The 27,876-nt window shown below is 46.3% G+C and overlaps 1 protein-coding gene across 3 annotated transcripts in view; it reads right to left on the bottom strand.

The window, feature by feature from the left end:
* The window catches only part of LOC146209563 (galactosylgalactosylxylosylprotein 3-beta-glucuronosyltransferase S-like), an 83,172-nt gene extending 55,894 nt beyond the window's left edge, over window positions 1-27,278 (bottom strand). Inside the window, exon 1 of one of the 3 annotated variants that reach the window (XM_084601542.1) lies at window positions 26,517-27,278. Coding sequence is in view for 1 of the 3 variants with exons in the window: in XM_084601550.1 (XP_084457676.1) it covers window positions 26,501-26,510 (10 nt within the window). In the remaining 2 variants the exon portion in view is untranslated. Of the gene's footprint in view, window positions 1-26,500 lie in introns of all 3 variants that reach the window. The other 2 variants (XM_084601550.1, XM_084601559.1) reach the window with 2 other exon arrangements.
* Between the last annotated feature and the right edge of the window lie 598 nt (window positions 27,279-27,876).

The following is a 27,876-nucleotide window of genomic DNA, read 5'->3' as shown; positions in this document are numbered from 1 at the left end:
TCAATACGCGTTACAATATATATATATATATATATATATATATATATATATATATATATATATATATATATATATATATATATAAGCAGATCAATCAAGGGGAAATGAGGTTGCTCGTTATAATACATGAATGAAAGAAGCCATCAGTCGGCGAGGCCAAGGAAAGCGTTGGGGATGGTACTTCATGTCCTTTTTTTTATGTTTACTTGGATAATCACAGCAATTAGTAATGTAATCTGTTAAGGGGAAAGATAATTAGACACAAAGTAGAAGAAAAAACAACGTGCCAATGGTGGGATCCGAACCCACGACCTCCGAATAACGCGTCCGGTGCTCTTCCAACTGAGCTACATCGGCCGCTGTCCCCGCTGCTGCTCTCTTGGGTATTTATGTTGTCTGTATACGAACCTTGAGAACACTCTCAAGGTTCGTATACAGACAACATAAATACCCAAGCAAGTAGCAGGGGGGACAGCGGCCGATGTAGCTCAGTTGGAAGAGCACCGGCCGCGTTATTCGGAGGTTGTGGGTTCGGATCCCACCATCGGAACGTTGTTTTTTCTTCTACTTTGTGTCTAATTATCCTTCCCCTTAACAGATTACATTACTAATTTCTGTGATTATCCAAGTAAACATAAAAAAAAGACATGAAGTACCATCCCCAACGCTTTCCTTGGCCTCGCCGACTGTTGGCTTCTTTCCTTCATATATATATATATATATATGTGTGTGTGTGTGTGTGTGTGTGTGTGTGTGTGTGTGTGTGTGTGTGTGTGTGTGTGTGTGTGTGTGTGTGTGTGTGTGTGTGTGTGTGTGTGTGTGTGTGTGTGTGTGTGTGTGTGTGTGTGTGTGTGTGTGTGTGTGTGTGTGTGTGTGTGTGTGTGTGTGTGTGTGTGTGTGTGTGTGTGTGTGTGTGTGTGTGTGTGTGTGTGTGTGTGTGTGTGGTGAGGATTTTAGGAGGAAAGATATTAAATGCAAAGCAGAAGAAAAAACAACGCGCTGACGAGGACGTTTTTAATTCGTTGTTTTTCCTTCCGCTTTACATTTAATATTTTTCTCCCTGAAATCCTAACTACTAACTCTGGTCAATACCCACCACAAAATATTAAAAAAAATATCCCCTACATATACCTCTGACTGGTAGACTGTTGACTCCCTTAAACAAAAATTATTCTTAGACGAAATTATTCTGTAGTTTAAGTGAAACCAACTGCGGCCATTGTACCTTCCAATGCATCCGCAAATTCCTCACGCACCGCCCCTCTTACAACAGTTTTCAGGATCGCGAACACGGCACCTTTCCAGTAGGCACCAAGAGAACGCGGCACGGCGCAGTGCTTTCTCCCCTGCTATTCAATTTGGCCATGATGCGCCTGCCGGCCCAGCTGGGCGCTGTCACGTGCGTGCAGCATGCTCTGTACGCCGTCGACATCACCCTAGCTGTGGGCCACGCAGGGCTCGCTTGGAGACATTCAGGCCAACCTGCAGCATGCGACGACTACAGTGGAGTGCTATGCTCTGCGCTGCGGCCATCAATAATCCCCACGAAAGTATGAATTTGTGCCCATCCGCCCCTCACTTAAATGCACTACCAAAATTCAAGTTTCCCTTTAGTCAGGTCCAATTTCAGAAACTCAAGTCCGACTACTGGATTTTTTCATTCACCGTCATCGCAAGCCAGACACCACGTTAACTAAACTCCACAAGGTGGGCCGCGTGGTCCGCCGAGCTTCCAATAAACGCGGGGGGTTACGAGCTGAGGATACCTTGCGGCTGGAAAAAAGCCTTTGTAACCAGTCGAATCCTATATTTGACTCCATTCCTCCACCTGCGGAAGCAAGATGAGGATTAGAGTCGTGCACGGGTTCGGGCCCGGACCGCTCAGCAGCCCTTTTGCTCGGGCTCGGGCCAAGTTATATTTCTCTCGGGCGGGCCGGGCCGGGTTGGACGCCCACGATCATGAACACATGCAACATTTGCGAAAGTGTGATTACGGCCATAGTGCGAGTTAGACGTGGTTATTCTTGTTGCAGTGTGTGCATGGGCCACAGCACGACGGCCTGAAAATCTAACTGCGCGATAAGCGCATAGAATGCACAGCATCTTCCCGCGTCCTCCCCATACTACAGCTTCCGATTTCTTTCCCGGCCTCGATCCGACTTTCCTCCCCGCCTCTTCGCCGCGAACGGATCCTTCGTAGCCATCAGTGAGCGAGCAGAGGGCGCTAGTGGGATATTTATTTCAGAGTTCCGATTCCACTTTGGTAATTCTGGCGCTGACGTTTAAGTATCTATTTCAAGATTCGCGCCATGCTGTCGCCTATCTGACATCTCTATTGTGACCTACTCCTGCCTCAACATGGCCTCGTCTGAAGCGAGGCATAGCTCAAAGCATCTGCGGTGAGAAAGTTTCCTTTTGTTGCGAAAATTTTACGTCAAAAGCACAAGGTGAGCCAGGTGAGCTTACCAAGTACTCAGCCACGAAATCAACCCCTAGCTAGCGCACTTTTGGAGAACGAAACAAGCTGCTTACCGAAAACTTGGTTTCCTGTCAAATAACGTGGTACTCACTCCAGCCACAAGCTTTAACACCGAAAGAAACTTCAGCGCCGCCGAGTTCATTATACAAGAGCGCCGTAAATGTCTGAAAATAATGGATAACTCATTGTGTTTGAGGAATAAGTTTATTCCACGTACGTACTGTGTCCTTATATATTCAACAAATTTGGCATTTTAAATGTGAAAACTCAATATTTTAATATCTTGATAAACGTATCACCCCGAAATTATTTTCTTTATCGCTTGAACTGCAATTATAGTATAGCAGGCCGGGTCGGTCTCGGGCCTTAAATCTAAGCGCCGGGCCGGGCTAGACCGGGCTCCGTCCCTATCCGAGTCGATTTGGACCCGGCCGGGCTCGGGCCTGTAGAGTTGGGCCCGGGCCGGGATCGGGCTCAAAACTTCAGCTCGTGCACACTTCCAACGAGGATACACTCGAAGCCATTCTCCGCAAAATCATTTAGCGGGCCCTCGATATCCTCAATGCGCTGAGAAGGGTGAGCACCTTCAGGGAATCGAGGGAAGCGCACCTCACAAATTATACTCGTTTGTCGCAGACGCAATTGGGTCGCCGCCCTCTTGCCCGCCTACACATCCAACACGTCACAGTTATGGAAGAACGGGCAAGCATTCCAGCGTCGTGAAGAGTAGCCCTCCGCGAACGCCCGGTTCCTCGCCAAAATGATGCGAAGATCCTGATGGCCGCCGCCTGGCACGGTCGAAAGCTCTGGCACGCCAGTAACGTTTCAAAACCGACGTTTATAATCTGGATGCCTCTGGCCCACACCGTGGTCGATGATACAAAGCCGCAGTCGTCCATGGTGCAAAAACAGTCAACGACCTTAGCTCCAGGGCCCGCAACATCACTAAGGCGGAGGATGTCGCCTTAGCATTGGCTACTTCCCACTCCGACTCTAGATATACAATTTACGACTCGTGAGGGGCCTGTCGCAATGTCGAACAGGGCTGGACCACTTATTTAGCCTATCGAATTCTTCAACTTAACTCCTGCATTCGGGACCCCGCTTATCGATATGTTATTTGTGCCCCTGCTCACCAGGGGCTGGCTGGAAACGAAGCTGCTAACGCGGACGCCTACGCGCTCTATCCGGGACGTTTTGTCCTCCTTCCCCTCCGACCAGAACGCTGATCCTAATCCGGCTTATGCATTCAAATATATCGTAAATTTGTACCAATCTGGCCACAGCCTTTTCTTCTGCCCATGTAAAGGCCTCTCAAAGGCCGATGAGTGGCTCCTATCTCCGCCTCTATACCGGCACATTGTTGCGCCCGTCATATCTAAAACATTTTGACCTTGCTTTTTTCGGCAGCTGCCCGCACTGTGGCGCGGTGTCTTCGGATATCTGCCACATGGTGTGGGCCTACCCCTCTTACCCTACTACCAGCCCCCCCTCTCACCCCAACCCAACCCTGGAGGGCTGGGTGGCGGTCTTTTTCAGTCTTTCTGACCTGCAGGCCAAGCGGGCATTAGTCGGGTGAGCCAAGCGGCGGGAGATGCAACTGGGGTCCGAACTGAGGGCCTCCACCTAGCTTTTGTGAGGATGGCCTCCTCAAGGTGAGATCGGCCATAACCTCCTGTGTTGGAAACGATATCTAAAGGAATGGTTTATAAAAGGGAAGGCTCAGTATCTGTCACGCGTTCTCGATGAACACCTAAACGGGGATGTACAGGTGATTTCCAAGCCTTACTTAAAATTAAAATCCCCGGCGGCTACGTTTCGATGGAGGCGAAACGGAGAGGCATCCGTGTGCTGTGCAAATGGTGAAAGTATATAGACCTCCCCTGATGGGGCTGGTAGAGGTGGGTCACCGCCGCTTGCGGCGGGGGCTAGCCTGGCACCGAATTTTTATCTGTTCTAGGCCGTCATTGCACACGCCACCGCTGGTGGTGGACGACGGCTGTTGTTGCGGCGCGCGTCTTTCTGTCCTTCTTCCTTTTCTTTCTTACCTATATTCTCTTCTATCTGCACGAGGCAGCGGAGGTGGCTCAGTTACAGAGCCAGTAGCAGGCCCGTGCATTTTCTTTTCTTTCTTCCTACAGCCACAACAACAACAAATGGTGAAAGTATAGTCCGGAGACCTCCACTATGGCACCTTTTTCTGTCTTTCCGCTTTCACTCTCGCCTTCGTCCCTACCCTTAGGCTTTTTCTTAGGATGCGGTTTATGTGTCCACGGAATAAGTGTGACAGATACTGCGCCTTTCTGTTCCCATCCACCATTAATTATTATTAATAATAACCTCTGAAGGAAAGGCGTAGTACATGTCACATTCCCTTCGTGAACACCTGAACCGTGCCGTAGAGTTCATTTTCAAGCATTATTTGGCCTTCAGCACTGCATGCGAGAATGACAGCTTTGCTCCAAAATAGCAAGGCCGCAGCTGGAAGCCCAAGAGCCTGTTAAAAACCGCTAAATTCATTATTGCATAAGAAAGGCTGTAAACAATGTACAGAGTGTTATGAATATAATAGCAAGTTCCCTTTTGTCTTACGAGTAGAAACTTCGGACGGCAAATAGTTTCATTATCAGGAATTTCCCACTGAATTGTAAACGCACAAAATTTTTCCTGGCAATAAATTCATATGTTGACTGCAGGCGTATTCACCGGCGTAAAGTCGTTGTCTGCTTTACCTTGCTTTACCGAGAACTCACAGGCGATTGCCCTCACCTATCACTGACTCGAAGTAGGATACAAGCACTGCTGCCAGCTACACCTTTATATTGCGCCGATCCTTCGGATTACATTTGGCAGCAGTTCTTACTTCTAGCAGCATTTACTATGCCTTAGGAGTGCAGCTAGAATAGTTATGGCGTGATTCGTCATTTCTGACCATATTATAGTATCCCTGTTCACATTCGATAATGTTCATTTAACTGAACATTCGGGGTCAACCCACGCGTTCGACCGCTGTAGCATCAGCATGGGGAAGCAAAATCAGCCAGCCCGTAGAGCAAATTTTTCTCGGAAGCATTGGAGGTTGCAGAGTCCCAAAGGATTCCTTCTGAATTCCTCTAAGCAGAGTAGCTGGCCTTCCGGCTGGTTCCCCTATTTTTTGGAGTAAATAATGTGCTTATCATCATCGTCACTTTGTCCCAGAGGGCAGCTGTGCTCCTGCGAGTATTTCAGCTAACGAAAGCGGGCTTCCTTTATCGCAATTCAATGACAGTACCATTTTTTTTTGCACGTGGAACACTCACGAATTAATTAGCGATGACAATCTAACAAACGGCCTTTATCTGCATTAAGAATTTTCAGTACCCAGTCTAAAAACTTATGGTCCTGCAGGCACTCTTTCCTGAACTTGTTTGCATATTTCACAGCTCCCAGAGCGCCTGACCGCATACCCGAAAATGGCAGAGACTCGGCAAATGCATTAAAATGCCGCTTATATTAGTTCAAGCTTAAGGCGTATTGGACGTGTTCTGAAATCCGCCACCTTGACATATCAGCTACTTACATGCAGTCAGGCGTGTTTTTTGCAAAAATGAGTAAAATTCTAAAGAGCATGGCCATTATAAGTAAACACTTCCTGCCTCCCTCTGCCCGCAATACATGTTTTCTCGCTAATTAACATGAAAAACCCGTTACAGTTAGCGTAACAGCTACTAACATGGCAGAACTGCCCTCGCTGGTCATATTCACATCTTCCCCTCACGTAAACGTTCCGTTGAACTGTTCCTATAACAGGCTGTCTAATATAAAGCAACTACTTTATGACAGCTATAAAACACATTTGCAAGAAATATAGCTGTGTTTCTGGCATTCTTAGTTCAATATGGTTGCATGCAATATCACTTCATGCCTGTTTCCAGGCTGCCCTTAGCTAGACCGATCGTTATAGGAAGCAAAAATGATTTAAATAATACTGCTATATTAGTTTACATTCTTTTGCCAGCCACCTTTACGTAATATCGCAAGCATGTCTTAAGTGCTCGAGCAGAAACATATTTCAATAGTAGTAGTAGTAGTAGTAATAATAATAATAATAATAATAATAATAATAATAATAATAATAATAATAATAATAATAATAATAATAATAATAATAATAATAATAATAATAATAATAATAATAATAATAATAATAATACTTGGTTCACAAGAAAGGAAAGCGATCAGAGACGAACATTTTTGTGCGAGGCATGACGCATTAATTTCTAAACCAAGTTCTTTTTTTTTTGCTACACGAAATACGAAACTCTTAGGCTGGTCAAGATGTGACGATTTATACCAGGTGTCGCGGCTAATTATAATGAGCGTTTTAAAGCTACGGTGAGCCCTACTTCAATGAAATCAATCAAGAGCTGTCCAGGCACTTATCCTAATATGCATTGTCTTCCGTTCGCTTAAGTCAAACGGTTTCTAAAGACTGCAAAGCGAGCATCTATTTTTTTTTTTGTTTAGGAATGAAATGTTAGTGCAAAATTTTAGATCGCCTGGAACAATGGCTAGCTACGTTGTTCCCGTCAAGGTATGATTTATGTAGCATTATCTATTGTTCTGCGAAGGAAGTTATCACGTTATCCGCTGCTACCTTTTCTTTGATTTTCAGCCAAAATAACCTACGCGAAAAACAATTTCTTGTGAGACACGTCGCATTAGGAAGGCTATGCTCAACGTTACAAGTCTCGCATACTGTTCAAGTTTTCACACCAATATCCATTTGAAACATAGAAAATGCTTCCACACGTTAAACCGTGAGTGGATTTATCTCAGTATTGAGGAAAATATATACCATGCTGACTCGCATGCACTATTAGCAAGCTCCTCTGTTTTGTCTGTCAGGGAACAAGTGGCAAGACTACGCAGCCGTATAAGGTGAATCTTTTGCCTGGTTTTATTCAAATTTCATTACATGCCAGCTCAATTTCATCTGGCATATATTTACTCTATTGTCTTTCCGAAGGGCACATTTACAACGACCAATCTGGCCCGTTAAGTAGAACTACATTCGGGGGGAGCAGCTAGCATGGGCATAATACGTTTTTGTGGTTTTATTCTGTGTGCTTAGCGCGGTGGTCAGTTCAGCTCCTGTGGTCAAATTAAAAGACGTGTTCAGACTAGAATATTCGTGTGATCCGTATTCATTCAGCCATATCCTCGTAGCAGGGACGTAAGCAGACGGCGATAACTCTGTCGCGATCACTCAGGGTCTAGTGCGCTCAAATACTGAGTCGGGGCAGCCGGGTTCGAACATAGCAGCAGTAGCTGGGTTTCTGTGGAAGAAGATAGAAGGCGCCCATGTACCGGGCATACTCGTACAAAGGAAGCTGTTTAGTCATTTACAGGAGGAAGCACTGACGCCGGACAGGGCGGACGCGTCCACTTCGGCTCCCGACAAAAGAGCCTATTGCGGTGCCGACTTCCATCGGACCACCTTCAAATTATCAATCGAAGATCGGAAGATGACAGGAGTCTGACAGTACCAACTTTTTGGTGAGCGGACCACCGATTTTTCGATTATTGCGGCACTTCCATCGACTACGCCGGCGTTAGGCTTAGCGCGGCAGCGGAGGAGCGAGTGGGACCGAGAGCGCCCTGCGGCTGGCGGCAGCCACCGCGGGGGCGAGGATCTAGACAAAGGAGGTCCACCCGGGCCAACATTTCGCTCGAGAATGGACGGCACCCAAGGCCAAGATCTATCGATGGACACCACACCGTGCCCGAACCTGCCTCCACCCGACGGGGAAACAGGCGGAACGCCGGCTGCCAACACCATCGAGACCACCTATACGAATACCACGGACAACACCTTTCAAGGCGAGTGGACAACCGTAGTTTCGAGACTATGGCAGAAAAAAGCGAAACAACGGGAGCGTCAGGCCAAGATTACCGAGAATACGACAGCAAACACTCAAGTGGGCGAGACGGCGACGACGGCGCCACCAGCCAAGATGGCCGCTGAGGCGGTACATGAATCCAAGATGGCGAGCGGCGCGGAGAGCAGCCGGGGAGGCCGCGGAGGCAGCGCCACCGTGCAAGATTCCAGCCAACGTCATGACGTAGCTGACGCGCCTGTTCCGAGAGGACGCCGGCCCGGCGCGGAGGAGGGAGCGCGAAATTCGAACCGTTTTAAAGGCGGAGAGGCGGAGTGGCGACTCAGGCGCGCGAAGCCACTGCCGATGAATGACACTAAGGTGATCTTCAGACCCCATCAGGGTCTGGTGGTGAAGGACTTGACAACACCCCAAGCAGCCAAGGCTATAGCGCAAGCCTGCGGAGATCCACAGAATTTTCGTCTGAAAGACTTCTTGGTCCGCCTCCGACCGGGATCAAACATCATCGTCACCAGCACCCCAGACATACAGATGGCGGAGCGCATGATGAGCATCCGAAGCTTGAATTTCGAGAGAAAAGACCATCCGGTCAACGCTTTTATGACTACACCGGAAGAGTACCTCAAAGGGGTGGCCCACGGCATCAACCCCGGGGCAACGGAGAAGGAATTAATGGAGAGCCTGTTCGTCAGGACCCAGGGCGTGAAAATTATCGCGGCCAGAGCAATGGGCAAGTCCAAGTCGGCCCTCATTGTCTTTGAGGGGCCAATCGTGCCGAAGTGGGTGTACTAGTATGGAGGAGAGAGATCCCGTGTGATCCGTACAAGCCAACGAAGCAATTTTGCTACACCTGCCGAAAGCCAGGACACCGAACAGACGTATGCCCGAACCCGTCTATCAGGGCATGCAGAAGATGCAACAAGCAAGATCCGGAGGAAAGTCACGAGTGCGAACCCCAATGCGCTCTCTGTGGAGGAGCACATGAGACTGGAGCCACCGGCTGCCGAAGCAAGCTCAAGGAGATCACAAAGAAGACAAAGGGACATCCAAAGTCACGTCAGAGCCGCCCAGAAACGAGTGGCATCATGAAGAAGCATCAGAGGTGGTTCAGTTCGGACGGGGAGGAGGAAACATCGCGTGAGCGGTCCAGGTCCCAGTCCAGGTCGGAGGCCAACGCGGAACCCAAGAAGCCAGCGAAGAAAAGCAAGCCAGGCGCCTGGGAGAAGAAGAAAGAAGAGAAGAAAAAAGACCTTGATCAGGTGAGCTGGCCAGCATTGCCCTCCCAAAAACAGCTAGATGAGGAAAGAACAGAAATTCTAGCTGAGCTAAAAGGAATAAGAAAGGAGAACGCAATGATTAAGCAACGATTAGATCAGATGCAGAACCAAATGAACATTACACAAAACAAGTTCGAAAAATCCACACCATCGGTAAATCAGACACCCCCTTTGACTGCTGAAAACGTAGGAAGAATAGTAGAGGAAAAGCTAGCACAGCTGCTCCCACACATCATTGAGCAAATCACAAAGAAAGCCATGGAACAAGTCACAGGCTATATAGAGCAAAAGTTTCAGGCGATGCAAATCGAGATGACCAAACTGATTAGGAAGCAAACAACAGCCACCACAGTAAGAGAAAGGGCTGAGAAGCCATATCACAGGCCCGGACTGACCAGCTTTCAATCTGAGACCGATCATGACTAGACACCAGAAGGCGAAGCAAGACCGCCTAGAGATTTGGCAGTGGAATTGTAGAAGCATCAGACGCAAGAAAGGGATGCTGTCACAGCTGCTGGCCTCACAAGCGGAACCACCGGCTGTGATAGCCCTACAGGAGGTTGGCAGTTCCCCTTCAATTAGCGGGTACGAGGTCTTTGCTGCCGATGACGAGAGCTGGAAGGTGGCGACAATGGTGGAGAAGACCATTACAACAATTCGGCATGACCAATTTAAAGGGATTGAAACACCCCATATCCTTGTGGAGGTGGTCCAAAAGAGTGACAAAAAACAGGGCACTTTTATCCTAAATGTATACAGCCCCCCCTCCCAACGAAAGATCGACTTCGACAGGCTTCTCGGAGAAACATTAAACTTGGTAAGAGGAAATCAGCTAATTATATTAGGCGACTTTAATGCAAAAGACCTGGCCTGGGGATACACGCGACAGGACAAGAGAGGCTGTCTTATTAGAGAGCTAATAGACAGACATGAATTAACACTGGTAACGGACCCGGGAGTGCCCACGAGAACGGGCAACAGTGTGAGCAAGGACACTACCCCGGACCTTACGATGGTCAAGAACTGTGGCGATGTTGAGTGGATAAACACGCTTAACGATTTGGGCAGTGATCACTATATAGTGAGCACGACCGTCCACACCTACAAATTCAGGCGTCAGGTTGGCGCAGCCAGGATTACCAACTGGCACAAGTTCAGAGAAGCGTAGGAGGAGGACCAAGGCGAGATTGAGGATCTTGATAGCTGGTGCGGGGCGCTGCGGAAAAACAAGGAGAGATTTACGCAAGAACTGACACGCACAAATGAGACACCAGAAATAGACGCCCATCTACTCCACCTGCGGGAAGCGAGGAGGGGACTGTTAAGAAGATGGAAGAAACAGAGGCACAATCGAAAGCTTAGGATGAAAATCGTGGAGATCACAAAGAAGGCGGCGGAGTACGCTGAACAACTGACGAGAGCCAACTGGGGCAAATTCTGCGACTCTCTGCAGGGGACACTCAGCACTTCCAAGACATGGCGAATTCTAAAAGCCATCATGGACCCCACCAAAACCAAGCGAGAGGGGCAGAAGTCGCTGGAGCGGTTGCTACACACATTCCCAGGCACGAAGGAAGATGTGATCAAGGCCGTCCACGACAAATGCTACGGAGTAGACCTAGAGGATCCATATCCATACGCAGAAGATTACAAAGGAGACCCAAATCCGAAATTGGACGAGCCGATCACGGAGGAAGAAGTCCGGACGGCAATAGCAAGTGCCACTCGAAACACAGCGGCTGGTGACGACAAGATCACTAATGGCATAATTCGGAACATGAGCAACATCAATATCAAGGCACTGGCGCAGTTCATGAACAAGCATTGGGAAGCAGGAACGGTGCCAGCGCAGTGGAAACACTCGGTGGTCATCATGATCCAGAAACCCGGGAAAAAATTGGCAATAGAGAATTTGCGGCCCATTTCTTTAACTTCGTGCCTGGGAAAGATTTTCGAGAGGGTTGTCAATAATAGACTGAAAAATTACTTAGAGGATAGCGCTCAGATGCCGGACACCATGTTTGGCTTCAGAGAAAAGCTATCAGCCCAGGACGTTCTCCTGCAGATCAAAGAAGAGGTCTTGACAGGTATCCCACACTCGGCAGAACACGTAGTTTTGGCAGTGGACATTAAAGGTGCATTTGATAATGTTAGTCACAAGGCGATCTTAGATGGTCTGGCAGACACGAATTGTGGAACCAGAGTCTACGAGTACGTTAGGGGCTTTCTGAGTAACCGGACGGCCGAAATCAAGATTGGTAATATAGAAACAGAGACCTTCTCCCCGCCCAACAAAGGGACACCTCAAGGAGCAGTCATTTCGCCCACGCTGTTCAACGTGGCAATGATTGGCCTGGCCAGGCGCCTCGAGAAGGTGGAGGGCATACAGCACGCTATGTATGCTGATGACGTCACCATCTGGACGACCACAGGATCACTCGGGGAGAAGGAAGCGAAATTGCAAGAAGCAGCATCTGTCATCGAAGAATATCTAAAGCAAAGGGGCTTGGAGTGCTCATCAAGAAAATCAGAACTGATCAGATTCTGGCGAGGGAAGGGCAACCGCTCTGCTCCCACAGATCAAGGCCACAAGCTCGAGATCCGGCTGCAAGGGGAGACAGTACCCGAAAAGACAACCGTGAGGATCCTGGGGATGTCGCTCCAATTGAATCAAAGGTGTCAACACACACTTAATCTGCTCAAGACCTCGACCCAGCAGGTCGCCCGAATGATAGCACGGGTGACCAGCAAAAAGATGGGGATGAAGGAGCCCGACACACTCAAACTTGTCCGGAGCCTCGTTATTAGCAGAGTAGCGTATGCTCTACCCTACTTCAATATGACCAAAGGAGAGGAAGACAGAGCGGACGCCATCATCAAAATGGCTATCAAGACCGCACTCAAGCTCCCCAAGAACACACCGAACCACAAACTAGCAGCTCTGGGTCTGCACAATACAATACAAGAATTAGCAGAAGCCCAAATCAAGTCACAGCTAAACAGACTTCTACGAACGAGGACGGGAAGACGGGTGTTGGAAAGACTGGGATATAGCACACACCTACAGGCTTATAACAAGACAAGAGAGGTATCGCGGGAAGTCAGAAATTGGTACCAAGTTCGGCCCATACCAAGAAACATGGACCCCCGCCTACACCCGGGAAGAAGGCAGGCAAGGGCAGAGTATTATGAAAAAACATTCGGCCAACAAGACACGTCAAGGTTCACCGACGCAGCCTTATACGAAATCAACGCAAAGAGGGCGATAGCCACGGTCACAGACTGCGAAGGCCGGGAGGTAGTTAGCGCCTCGATCCAAAACTGTACAGTCACGGAGGCAGAGGAAGTGGCTATCGCACTGGCATTAGGCAAGGAAGAGAAACGGGAGAAAGTCTGACGATACTGTCAGACTCTCAATCCGCATGCAGAAATTTTCAACGAGGTAAATTATCTAAGGTAGCGCACTAAATCCTTTCTTCCACAAGCGAGCCAACAAAACAATACACTCAAACACTAGTGTGGATTCCGGGGCATGTAGGGATCACGGGGAATTTGTACGCAGACAGGGTAGCACAAGGACATGCAACCTACCGTGCGCCCAACAGTCTCGGGACAGAGGACCTGATTCCGCTTGACCCTGACTACACCACAATACTACAACACTACAGAGGCTTGCGGAAAGTATATCCGGAGCCACATAAAAAGCTCAGCAACGAGGAGGCCATAGATCTGAGGCGGCTACAGACGGGCACCTTCATTAATTTACACATATAACACATGATGCATCCCACGACATTCAGAGACGAGTGCCCGTGGTGCGGGAAGACCCCTACCCTGTACCACATAACATGGGAATGCAGCTCACATCAACTGCAAAAAATTGAAAACCCAAATGAAAGACAGTGGGAGGCTTTGCTGGCCAGCTCTGACCCGGAGGCTCAGCTCTACCTGGTCACAAGAGCTCGCAAACTGGCGAAAGCCAGTGGTGCCCTGGACTGGGGGCGCCAACCGCTCGTCAGCCTCGGTTGAAGAGGCGAAGAAAAAGATCTCCGAGCAATTAATAAAGTTCACTCACTCACTCACTCACTCACTTTCATTTACATTACATTTTGAGTGACGCCGCAGTCATTTACACTGCGGCGTCACTCATAGCTGAGCCGCTTTAGGGCATTAAGCTGCATGAAAGACCTGAAAAAGGTTGATGACAGTTGATTTATCCTCGTTCGTCGTGACATCCGAAATAGCATTTTAAGGCAACAAACAAACTGAAACTGAAATAAAGCGTTCATAAAAGCTTGAAATTGCACTAAAGAAGTTTTGATGTCATATTTTACTTCTTTTTGTTTTGAAGAAAAAAAAACAAGTTATTTTCAAAAATTTGCATGTTTCCTTTAACGGACTTCACATTTATAGACAGGCCAACTACAAAAGGAGGCGACGGAGGGTTGGCTGCTCCTGACCCTACGGGGCTAGGACTGTTAAGTACCCGCCACTCTACTGCGGCGAGGACTAGCCCACCACCGTATTTGTATCTGTTGTAGGCCATCATTGAACCCGCCACTGCCTCAGTGGTGGACGACCGCTGCGGAGACGCGCGTTTGTCTCTCCCTCTTCTATTTATTTCTTCTCTATTTTTCTTTTTGTTCGCACGAGGTAGTGGAGGTGGCTCAGCTACAGAGCCAGTAGCAGGCCCGTGCATTTCCTTTTCCTTCTTTCTGCAGTCGCAACACAACAAAAGGCCAACTACCCTAGTAGCACAATATGTTTCTGTAACATTGCAGCAACATTGTCAATGTTGTACAATGTTGCGATAACATTGGACTACATTTATCCAACATAATGAGAAAACTTTCAACATTCGATAACGTTGCTGCAATGTTAACAAGTAACATGCTGGCAATGTTGCTCTAAAGTGGTCTTTCCACATTGCAGCAATATTGTCAAATGATGTATAAATGTTGAACCACATACGATGACATTGCTATAACATTTATTTTATTGGCTAACTGTCGTTCTTTCAGACTATTTCTGCAGCCCAAACAGAAAAGCCGGTATTAGGTCACTCCATTGACCTTGTCACTTCCCCGCATGACAATGTTTATTTATTTTTTATATTGAGTGTAATCTTGCATGTCATGTGCATGCGATGAACAGTAGAAGTGTGCTGAACTTTGTTACACTGAGATAGAAATATATATATATATATTTATATGCAATATATTTAGACTGCTGAGATTGCATTATCTTTCAATTAAACATGCGGACTAAAATTATAACTGCTGAAGAAATTCAGCTCTGTTTTCACTAATGCCCCGCAGCCTAATGGTCATGGAGATCGTTGCGAATCCAAATCAAGTCGAAATCGCGGCCGCGCCGAGAGCCATTCCTGCCAAACCGCGTGTAAGCGGCGATCGCGGCAAATTCTTCACGTGCATGGAGCATTTTCCTTCCTCAATGGCTCACGTGTGTTTCCCTTATTTTAGCGTAGTTTTCTTGTGGCCGCCGTGTTCTTGCTGCTGTGTTGCATTGCGGCTTCATAAGAATTCAGCTGAAATGACGGAGGCCTGCACAGAAGATAACATCAGTGGTGAGTGATTTCTAACCTACGTTGTTGAGCTGTGACACGTGTTGCCTGGCACAAAGCCAGTAGTGCATATATGCATGTGTTACCCATGCCCTTCGTGATAGTTTGGTAAAGTGCTACATTCATTGTATCATGAAGAGAGTGAAGTGTTCGCTAAGCGAAGTGTCGATCCGGCAACGACGCCGAAGAATAGCAGAGGTGGTTAACGACGACTAGAAAACTGTTCGGCAGATGTCAGTCTTGATAATGGTTGTGACAGCAGATCATGAAGAGAGTAAAGTGTTCGCTAAGTGAAGTGTCGATCCGGCAACGACGAAGAATAGCAGAGGCTGTTAACGACAAACTAGAAAACTGTTCTGCAGATGTCAGTCCTGATAATGGTCGTGACAGCTGTCCATGTCAGTGTTCATAGAGCAGCGTAGAAATTTTGTAATTTTTGTAAATTTTGTAAATTTTGAGATGTGCCCACCAAGATGCTTAACTTAGCAATTCGATTTTTTTTTTTTTTAGGGATGCAGCTTCACTTGTGACAACATCATGATTTGGAAGAGACCCTCATCGTGACCAGCTGGAGGCTACCAGGGCACAAGCATTTTTAGACATGCTAAATTGTTCAGTAAAATGCTGACAATACTTGTTTGTAGTTTTCCAGTGCAATGGCGCATGTCCAAAGAAGGAAGGATTAAACTAGTCGTAATGTCTCTACTGTTCATAATATGTCTGCTTGTTTCTGAATACTGAACTAGGTTGTACTCCTACTTTGTATATGTATTTGTGTCAAGTTTCTGCACAAAATAGTGCTACACTGTGCTATAGTGTTTGCGTAAATAGTTTACTGAAGTGTTTTATATTTGTAAATGCAAGTTGGAGGGGTGGTGGGTGCATTTTCATGCTATGCTATTGTGCTCAGTAACTGTTCAAAACATTATCTCTGGTTCTTGTTCCCGAATGGCCTGTGTGTTGTTTTGTAGCTTTGTTGCAAGTTACTGAGTAAAGTAATTAAATAAAATAAATCTTGTCTGTGAAATGTAGGCCCATGTGGCACATTTTTCAATCTATGCCAGTGTGCCTGTGTAAATGTTCAGTATGTTATATATCTGCTTCCTTTTTCTGAATAGGCAGTACTGCTGTTTTATATTTTGTTTCAAGTTTCTGCAATTAATAATTTACTAAAGTGTCATGTTTGTAAAACTCAAGTTGAGGGACATGCACATTTTAAAGCTATGCTGATGTGCTTAGTAACTGTTGACATTATTTGTGCTTCCTGTTCTTGAGTAGCCAAATCGGCTGTGTGCTATGTATGATTGTTGAAAGTTTCTGCATAAAACGATTGTCTTGAAGTAAATGTCTTACATTTGTGAAACTAGCTTCTGTATGTCAAGCTAATGAGTATACTGGAATCAAGCTTCCTGTTAGGCTAATTGAATAAATTCTTGACAAATAAAATAGCGCTAAAAAACAAATGATGGTTATTTGTAATGCAAATGCATATATATAAATCATTCTAATTGCCAGAATAACCACTTTCAGTGCCATTTTCAGGTCACAGCAGCTTATAGCGTCTAAATGAGCACTGGTACAGAGCTGATGAATATTACATTTAAGGTCTCATTCAGAGCAAGCGGCTTGAAAACTGGGGAAAAGCTGTGTTGTCAAGTGCAGCCTTTTAGGTATTCGTACTCCTCTGCACCGCACTGCCGTGTGGCAACGAGTACTGTTCAGTTGCTCATTCTTGCAACCTTAAGCTACCATAACCATTGTGGTACGACGATACCACTGCACATGGTTTAGCCTTTCACAAAAAATTTATTGAACAGCAAGCATCGATAGCTAGTGGCCAACAATGCGGCGGAATGTTGCCTGAAAGTTTCTGAAACATTATAATAGCTTTGCAGCAATATTGCACTAACGTTGTCATGGGAATGTTGCATGTGTGCAAATAAAAAGTTGTACCAATATTAAGAAAATGTTGCAGCCATGTTGCATTAATATCGTCTTCAGAAGTGGCTTAAACATTGACTAAAGATTGTTGTAACATTGGTGCAATGTTGCTTCAATGTTGTCTTATGTATGTTGCAGCAACGTGGCAAAAAGAGGACACTAGCCACGTTAAGGCAATGTTGAAAGCAAACATTGCGGCCACATTGAGGCAACAAAGTGTGCTACTAGGGTACAGCCTCTTTCGCCTGCATTAACAAGCCTGGTAAGAATTTTCTGTTAGGTGTTTTAGACTGACTCTCTGAAACACGGAAACTAAACGCAACTGTCAGCATCAAGCCCGCATCGCTAGTATTGTCAGCCAGATTACTGCAGCCTGGGAAGACATGCTAGAGTGCTGCGTCGCACACTGATTAGGAAAATCAAGCTTTTCGAATCAACTTGATCGAACAGAACGTACTGCACTTTATAAGGAATTTACAAGGACGAGGAGACCAGTGACAACGGTGATAAGTGAGCAGGCGAGGGTTCTCACAAAATAAATGTTTCCCTTTTGTATTTTAACTTTTGTTTTCAGCTTGATTTTTTTTCGGTCGGCATGAATTCGAGGAGAAGCTTTCTTTTTCCAGGACTTCGGGTGTCGGCTTAGAGTCAGGCCGGTATGGATTCGAGTATATACGGTAATTGCCAACGGAGTGACCGTGTAAGTGATCTGACGACTTCGTTAAGCTGTGCAGTTAATCAGCCACAAAAAGGCTACTCGGAAGTTTATAATCTTAAAAGCCTGAATGCCTCAGCCATCAGAGCTGGGGAATCATGCGTAATTTCAAAAGCTGCACTGCTGCTTCCTTGCAAATAGCCATGACCAAGCGTCATCTTATGGACTGCCTCGTGAAGCAAGGCAGTGAGCGCACCTTGTCACGAAGTGAGTCTTTCGTCACAACCTTTTTAAATGAAGAAGAAACGACGTCCTCAAACTTAACTGATGCAGGCTAGCCTAAGAGAGGATTAAGATGTCTGTCAAACTTGAATTAAAATATTTTACTGCTGCGAAGGCAGTTTTCCTTTTAAAAATACCACCCTAAAATTGCACATAACACCAAGAGAACGAACGCATAAAAAGTATTCATATCTTCAAAGGACCTCAATAGGGCTGGAAAGTTATCAGTGGTATAACCAGACATATGCTAACGCGTTAACGGCAGTTTGCAAAACTCGAGCAATTTCAATAACTCGTTCATTATATTAAAGTTAGTTTACAGAATGGCGACTTCTATCAAAACATGCAAACATTATAAAATAAAAACGCGCGAGTCCTTCGACGGAAAATAGAAGATTTCAGAAAACACGCCGACTTAAGCAGTCTCTACAAGCAATAAAACGAAAAAGAAAAAGCAGGCAATGCTAAGTTTCGCCTGTATACCTTTGGGGCGTTAACCTCCGTAGACTAAGTTAACACACAAATCTTTTCCAAATCCTTTTTTCAACGCGCTGTGCTGTTTTTACGATTTTCCTTGGGTAAGCTACAACAGCCATAGCAAGCGCGCCATGCTGTGTTGAACACGTGCCGTAAGATAGGCAAAGTTTCTCAACTTCTTTTCTTTCCACGTTGCTTGCGTTTATGCTCGGCGACACCTTTCACCCTCTTGAGCGCGATGGCTGGCGAGAGCTTCCCTGTCTACAGCACGAGCGCGTATTACGCAGCGACCTGCTCCTCTCAGCTACACCTTCGTCCGCAAGGAGTTTCATCTCCTTTTTAACACTTCATCATTAAGGCGGACGAACAAAGAAGTCGCACGCGTTGTAACAATAGCTCATAACTAGTCGATGATGTCTGTGTAACTGCTACTTAAGTACAGGAGTTATACCGGACATTACGGCAGTGCTAACATAACTACACATTTCCTCATTGCTTTCCACAGTCGGGTTGTCAACCACCATTGCCATGTATTGCCTCCGATGAAACGATTCCGCTGAAAACAAAAACGGCTGAGCATGGACCGGAACCCCTGCTTCTGTGGTCCTTAACCCGACATGCTAGCCGCTGAGTTCTGAGAAATATTTTCACTTATGCATGGTATTTTTCTAACACACCGCTTTGTTCAGTTAGGGCTGCATGCGCAGACAGTATACCCAGCAATCTGCGAAGACTGCGCTGCCACTAACTTGACACAAATCACAGCATAATCCAAATATTTAAGGATACTCCTCACACGCGTCAAGAGCGAAAAGAACTCCTCGCACATCTGGCTCCATTCTTCCGGTGTTGTGCTCGTCGTCTACACCCTGGCTATGCCTCTTCGGAGACGAAGCATTTGCGAGGCCTAATCCTTCGAGCTTTGCTTTTAAGCGGATCACTGTCCACCGCTCACACAAAACCATCTGCAGATGATTGGTCTGGAAGAGGGATTGTGCGATCGCGCTGACAACCTCATCTCTCCTACACTAGCAACCCCATGCGATGCGTGTAGTCCACGAAACCAGTTCTCCGTCCCCCCTCCAGGGTCTTCATGCTTCAGCGCGTCAACACCTGTCACCATGTGCTGCGCTCCTATGACGATCTTTTTTTTTTTTTTCATGTCTAGTAACGCCACACGGCGCTGCTTCGCCTATGTGAAGCCAGGTTCAGAGCACTGAGATCTGTAGCCATCAATAGAGCGTTTTATAACAGGGGGACCCAACCGCTTAGGGGAACAGGGTAATAGCGGGACAACAATGCGCACACGCGAAGGCCTGCGATGAATAGATGAGGGGTGCGGTAATGACTCTTGGCACGCGTGCTCCGCTATTACTCTATACCCCTAATGGATAGGTTCTACTGAGCTCTCATTCGTCCTTGCTCTGCTTGGCTGTACCGGCCTATAACTTGATACTGTAGTATATATTTAAATTCTATAAAGTAAATTTTTATTCACAAATCAATAATTAGCGATAATTAAACAAGATTTTCAGTTACTCGAATGAAATTAAACTCGACATGAGCTAACCGATGGAATATGGCTTGATTATCTAATGTAAAGTTAAATGTTTAATCACAGTTTACTGATTTATTATGCTTAAATATGACCGTGTGTAAAGCAATGCGGTGCTCACATACCAGTATTCACCCCAGCTCACAAAAATAAGCGAGACTTCTCACTAGCAGGCTGTCTAAGTTTGACCTTGGCTGAGTTTGAAGGTCATCTGGGGATACCGAAGTGGTCCTCGTGTTTGCACCCAGAGTAGTAGAGTTAGCTCCCCAAAAGCGGTCGCTCCTCTCGAGACCCGCGCTGCTTGAGGTCCAAATAGTCACGCGGTGAGCTCATCATCAGTTCGCTTCACACGCGGCCTCGAGGATTGCCGCCGCGTCGTTACCCGATGGACGCAGTCATTTCGCTTGCAGTCTTCCCTCGTCGCGACGAACAAGAACAATGCATAAAAGACGCGCTTTGTCATTGAGCTAGACTGCTAAGTCGCCTATTAGGCTGAAGTTTGTGCGCCTCGTATACCAAACTACAAATATTTATTGGATTACTTTCTCGGCTATAATATTTATGCAACGAGCTCTAATAATAGAAATAGCGCACGCTCCCAAAACTACAATTACAAGAGGTAAATAAGAAACTAATTTAAGTATTCTGCTTTTGCAAGGTGTCTACCTTTTCTCCCGATACAGCCCCAAGACAAAAACAAATAAGAAGCAAGTTCCCTTCCTATCAAAATTTTTAACCTCCAAAATCAAAGAACCGGTATAAAGTGTTTTGGCGTCTCAAAGCGACTCAGGCTACGAGTGATGCCGTACATGAAAGTTTGGAAATTTTCGACCACTGCACAGATATCGAACATTATAAACAGGCAGTTTCCTATTCGGCAGCGTGGAAAATCGGCCGCCAAAGCTGGAGTTTTATCCCGCATCCTTGGCTCAGCCCTCCAGCGCACCAGCCATTGAGCCGCCGAAGCGGGGTCCGATATTGGCTTTGCCAAAGCCCTATTTCATGAAACTTTTTGAAAATGGTGCGTAGAAACAGGCGTTATATCGCTGTTCTGGAGTTAACCAGCCAAAAACATTAGAGGGTCTCTTAGATGTCTCTTAAGGGGAGAATGGCAAAAGCCTGTCCTTCCCCTCCTATCATTTGTCTCTCATCGTTTGCCTGTTATCGGCATTTGCTGCGGTGCTACATATAATTGATTCACAAGATAGGACAGGTGCAGTATCTGCCACTCCGGCAAGTTCAAGTTTGGATGGCACAACAACGCTTCTTTCGCGTGATGTTGCTAGGCGCGGGTTCAAGTGTGGGATTGCAGATGACAGGAACGCCTTAAAGATACAAACGAAGGGCGTGCTACTATGGTTGTCGTTTGCACTAAGGCTAGTGGTTTGTCGTTTGTTGGGCTTAAAGTTCCAAAGCGACTCAGGCTACGAGGGACGCGGTAGTGGAGAGCTCCAGAAATATCGACCACCTGGTGATCTTTAACGTGCACTAACATCGCACAGCACATGGACGCATTGCTTTTCGCCTACATCAAAAAGCGACCACCGCGGCTAGGATCTGATGCCACATTTTTGGATACAGTATTTCAGCGCCCTACGACTGCACCACCAAGCACTACGTTTAGCGACTTGATTTTTCTCGCAGTTCCTGGCAGCGCTAAAATTGGTCAGATGGAGAACTTGGACGATTTCTGCTATTAATGCCAGAACAGAGTACTTGCCAGAGCACTATATTCGTAGGAACACGCGCATCGGAAAATAGAAAACACATTAAAAAAACACTCTAAACCTCGAAGATTTCCATGGGTAAGCAGCACGACAAGCATTGCGGCAATTCGACCACAAAAACATTTTCCTTGAACTGAGCTCACTGTGCATTGAATTAACCACAGACTTCGGACTTCACGCGACCACTTGACAAGGCCGATTTGGTAGGAGCTGGAGGTGAATTCAATAGGTAGCGTGAGGGTAACTGAACCTTACAGGATCCTTGCGTTACGACAGTCGGGCATGCTACGTTTAAGCCACGCAGGCTTGTCCGTACAGCTTTATTCATCGGCGCTTTACAAGCATCTGGGATTGCCTTTCACATATTTGGCACCTTGCAACTGCATGCTAAAGAATATTTGTGAAATATTAAAAACATAAATTATACAGTTGTAGTTAGGCCTGTCGTGCAGTGCACGCCATTCCCTGGCCTGACTATACCCACTGCAGGACAAATACCTCTCCCGTATCCTTCCATTGGCCCGCTCCTGTACCAGCGGCTTCTATTTTATCTCCGAAAACTTCCTAACCTCTTCCAGCCACCTAACTTTGTGACGGCCCCTACATGTATTCGAGGGATGATATACAATGGGTGCCGCGGACGGTAGCCGTTAATGTTATCACTTGATGCTCTCTCCCCCCCCCCCCCCCCCCATATTCCTCCTCCCAGATATTTTCCCTCGTACTAGCAAAGACGCTGTTCGGCAGTTTCATTTATAATGCAAGTGGATGTTTGAGAGACGCAATAGAAGCGTGACTCCTTGTGACGATAATATGAATGTCCAAAACTTTCAGGAAGTCCCCAAAAGGCATTTCACGAGTAAAAAGTAATAATTTACCATTTCACCATGCGTCAGAGCGTGGTCTTTACTGAAGGGTACTAAAAAAATCACCCCCATACCTCAAAAACGTTTAATACCTTGCTGCCACCTATAGGGCAGCCCTCAATTGCTGGTCAATATGTCTTAAAAAAATGTTGGTTAGTACAATGTGCTGCGCATAAACCAATGCATATGCCACAGCGCTGTTGGTAATGATCTTTGTGAAATCAAATGAAGGCAAAGTGCTAAGGAAAAACTGCATAGCAATCATAAAATCCCGGTCTCGGCGAACACTTTTCGATTGAGCCGAAAAGCTGGGCACCCGTGTTACAGGGAAGTAGAATATTTTAGTTCACAGTACCCGTGTACTGCGCGATGTCAGTGCACGTTAAAGAACCCCTGTGGTCGAAATTTCTGGAGTCCTCTGCTACGGCATCTCTCATAGCCTGAGTCGCTTTGGGACGTTGAACCCCACAAACCAAAGCAACAGTCGTGAAATCATGAAAATGGAATAATAAACAGGAGCCGTTGCACATTTATTGTGTCACAAAAGCTGTCACAGAGTATCTGGAGCATTACTGGTCATTTGGATTCGCCTTTTCTTATCGATGTCGAAGACAGCATGCCATACGCGAATTTATTCGCATCGGTAAGGCCATGTGTAGAAGAACGCAGAAATGTGTCGTCCCAAAACTCTTCAGGCATGTCTCTAAATGGTTTTATGACTCTTTTGGAGTTTTGCCTTAGCCCTACTTTTCCTTTCCCTAAAGTCATTATCTGCAGTGCCGTGGTACCATGCATATCTTTACGTGCAACTCTTTTGCTAACCAATATTTTTTTGTTCATTGAATAGTCACTGACAGCAGCCTTAGATGGCACAAGATTTTAAATGTTTTCTGGTACGTGAATGATTTTTGCTATTTTTTTTCAGCAAATACCACGCTTCGACATACCAGAACATGGTGAATGAAATGTTAGCTCAGCTTAGCCAAAACGGTAAAGGTTCCGTCGTTCCCTGTGACACACTACCTAACGCGTTATTTTCATTTTCGTGTGTTAAGTTTTCAAGCCATTCACCTATGGTATATACCACCAGGTGCATAGACAGCCCATCTGTGGGCGCATTAAAAAATATCTATAATGGCTTAAAAGGAAATATATTTACGGGTTGCTTACAGTAAGTATATAAATACCTGGATTGGGAACAGGGGTAATGTTTTTGGAGAATACCCCAGTAATCTTCAATTCGCTGAGGCCAGTTCTATTTCTTATCTCAGCAAACGAATTACAAAGTGTGAATAACAACCAATAAAATCAAAGAAAAGTTAGCCTATACATGACTATGCAGAATGCTAAAGGAACCCTCACCAACCTAAGAAGGAAATGGCAGATCGCAATAGGCATTGAGGTGCTGGAAGTGCTAAGAGAAAACGTCTACTTTGCATATGCGGGTCACGGAAGGGAAAAAACTGGTTTGGAAAAATAATACTAGCATGGAGCACATTTGCAGGTCCTCTCCGAACATGAAAGACACTTTGCCAATGTCCCTAAAGTGGAAAGTATCGTGGACTATCGGCCACCGACCAGGGCGGCACCAGGTGGCCAGTGGTCGTGTTGGGAGATTTGCGCGCGGTGGGGTAAACGGCTCAGTGAGACTTTGGGAGAACGACTGTCTGTGTACGCTATGTATCGTTCCTTTCTCACCGGCCGACTGCGCCAGAATAAATGGTTGTGGGCTGTTTGCTAACGTGTGTGCAATAACACTCGGCTACGACAGAAAGCATTTAGGAGCTGTTTCATACCGGTACTGCCTAAGGCACCGAAATTGGAAGACTAAGAAAAAAAAGTTAAATTTCTTTCTGGGACACCTCGAGGAGGTTTGGAACCGCAAAACGATAGCTGTAGCGTTAAAGACAGGAAGGGCGTAGATTGGGCCAGAAAAGACGATTTAACGACAAACTATTCTAAAGCAAGACGCCGAAATGGGCATGGTCAAGACATGCAATGCAAACGCAAGATTACCGATGGTCGCTTGTTTCAAGATGGGTTCCAAGGGAATACAACTACAACTCTATGGCAGTAAAAGCCGATGGTCAGGTGAATGGATCAGATTGGGACGTTATCTGGGATTATGTGAATGCAGCTGGTACGGGGCCGGATTATTTGCAGATATGAGCGACATTCGCCCCGCAATTAGTGTATTGATACTTTTGACGCCGATGATGATGATTACAATTATCTGGCCTTGTTATATTACTCTATAAATTTCCTCTTTTACCCAGTAACTGAATGATATTATACTGAAAACTGAATGAATAACTTAATAAAGAACAACAAAACGCTCTTTTTGTGAGGGATGTTTGCTCCACTCGTCATTTCTGCAGTTCCCAGTTCAACATTACAATAAACAACACTAAAGTTGTACTAGCCCTTTTAAGGAGCTTTAACGTACGATAGACGTGAAGCAGCATAATTAGTGCCAGACTTCAGTAAACGTGTCGCTATACCGCTGCTCTCGTTTGAGAAAGACACATGCGGAGGTAATCTGATGAAGTCTGGTGCTCGAAACTTCGAGAAATCATTTTTTAGGGTCACGTGAAAAAGCTAGAATGCAGAAGACGGCACGGATTGTAACCTACATTGATTGATTGATTGATTGATTGATTGATTGATTGATTGATTGATTGATCAATCGATTGATTGATTGCTTGATTGATTGAGAACTTTATTGAGTGCATGGGAATTCTCGGAGTTGTGGGTGGAGCTGCCTATTCCGGCAGCCCTGTAGCCTGCGCCGCAGCGTGGCAGCAAAATTCGTGCAGGAATGTTACCAATGGGCTAATCCATCAATCATGCCTGACAATATTAGCAAAACACCCTCCTAATCAGGCATCAATAATATAGTTTCCGGGACACACTGAACACACGGGAGGGAATGAAGCTGCCCACCGGCACGCCCTAGCTCACTTACACCGGGATTAACCTACATGGATCATTTTCTAAACAGGAGGATATGGCGAGCTCCATGGCGGTTGCCTCCATTCTGGCATTATTGCGGGGCTCATCAGCACATTTGCCTTTTTTCCCTGTAACTAAGCCGGATGACCACGATTATTCACTCATCAGGCTAGAGGCGTACAAGGAAAGCGCGTGAATATGCGTCCACACGTGGTCGCTTGTGCACAAGGCTTATGTGGCCAGGCAGGCGTTCGCAGAAGTGCGAAGATGGTTTTGCGCTTTATTAAGTGTGTTCTTGAGCCCCTGTTTCAAGCTGAGTAAAGGCGTCCTCTGACACGCGTGTCCACAATTCACAGGTAAGAGCATCCACTACTGGACATAGTAATCACGAGTTTCAGTTATTTCACAACCATATGTGTTTCGCGTTATTTGCAGAATGTAACGTGCCATAGCGCGTTTGAGGTATAGGAACGCCGTAGTGGAATGTTCTGGAAATTACGGCCACCAGAGCCTCTTCAAGATGTACTGACATCGCACAGTACGCGGACGCCTTGCGTCTCGCTTCCACTGAAACGAGGCTGCCGTGACCGGTAGTGAACCGATCTCTCCAGCATCTTAGTCGATTGCCCTAACCACTACGCCACCGTGGCGGAAACATTTATTTTAGTCACCTCTGCTCGTCACTCAAGTTCTCGCAGAGTAAGAATATAGAATATTGCGTATTGCAGTCTCGAACGTCATATGTTCGGGGGTAAGCCAACTTTACCAAAAAGCGTCAACTCGCTTTATGGAACAGAAATCGGGAGTTTCAAAGCTTCCAACTTACAATTAACCATTCTTACCGTCCCTGCAGTCGCCTCGAAGATGCGTAGCGGTCCGCCAAGGTCTTCTTTTTCTCGCCTGTTGTTTACTGTGTCGCTCTTCTTCCTTCCCTTCTTCTGCAGGTGCCTCCACAGATTGACACTTCACAATTCACTGCACGTATCCACACCGCACGCTGGTGTTTTCGTGCACGGTAACCACTCTGTCTAAAGCACTGGAGTTAACTATTATCCCTTCTTTGTGTTAGCAGGTCAGCAAATACACGAAAACATTGGCTTCACTCCGTGCACTGCTATGGACCCCATGGTTCGCACGCCGCGAAGGGCCCCACGTACTGAAGATTCAATTTAGGAAGAGATTGCACTCTCTGTGCAGTAACTGTGCAGCGGCAGCACTACAGCGTTGTATGCTCACTCCGTCAAGAGTTCAAAGCCAAAACTGTTTTCAGGCAGATCAGCGATAAACCACTGGAAATCGCGAGAAGACAGCAAATGACGAGTCCGCACTTCCTGAAATGTACGCCCAACTATTCTGCCGTCTCCGCGACAGTCAAGGGCATTCTGGGCATGCATCTGTAGCGCGATCGGTAGCTCTTAGCTGGACGCAGAACAGCGTAGAAAACAATGAACTGAGCTGGCAAAAACCTGCAATCTTTCCTTGAGGAGAAAAACCATGTCCATTGACATCTCGACTTCCAGGCGTAACAGACGCGACACGCAGCAAAGCCAGAACACGTTGAAGGCGTTCATATGCACCCGTGTCTGCTCGTTTTTTGTATCTCTGCGTACGCAGCAGTGACACGCAGCGGTGGGCAACTGTGCCGGTCGTAATTGGCGTCGAGTTCCTGTCTGCTTTCCGTTGTTGCGATAACCATGTTTCCGCTCCAGTATTGTCCGCAGCGTCAAGCGATCTCTGTCCTCTCTATCGTGCTGATGAGGAGGGGCGGAGGCGTCGAAATAGAAAATCGGAGTGCATGGATTCGGGACATGACGCTCCTCCGGGACAATTCAATGGCAGTGCCACCAACAAAGTATTATTTAATTGACATCCTCAGTGCTTCTGTATTCAGTGTAGTTGACTGAGATTTGAAACTATAGGGGCAACTTTTGCCACCTCTCTGTAATCTGAGGCGCCGCCATCCACTACAAAAAAAAAATATTTTCAAGGGATATTAGTGATGCGCGTCATGTTAGAATTTCTGGCACTGCGTAAACGTATCTTCACTTGGTCGAATACTATTCGGGGCTGTTTTTCATGGACTGTGACGTTATTTTAACGTTGTATTTCAGTAGTTATTTTTTATTTTTATCTGGCACTTCGCTATGAGACACCTCACTGGCAGCTGCGCTTTGGAGCTTCCCTCGGTACCAGTGTGCCCAA

The sequence above is a fragment of the Amblyomma maculatum genome, chromosome 1 (assembly GCF_055883805.1).
Source record: "Amblyomma maculatum isolate TAMU_Amacu chromosome 1, ASM5588380v1, whole genome shotgun sequence".
NCBI classification, from domain to species: domain Eukaryota; kingdom Metazoa; phylum Arthropoda; class Arachnida; order Ixodida; family Ixodidae; genus Amblyomma; species Amblyomma maculatum.
This window is presented reverse-complemented; position numbering and strand designations above follow the sequence as displayed.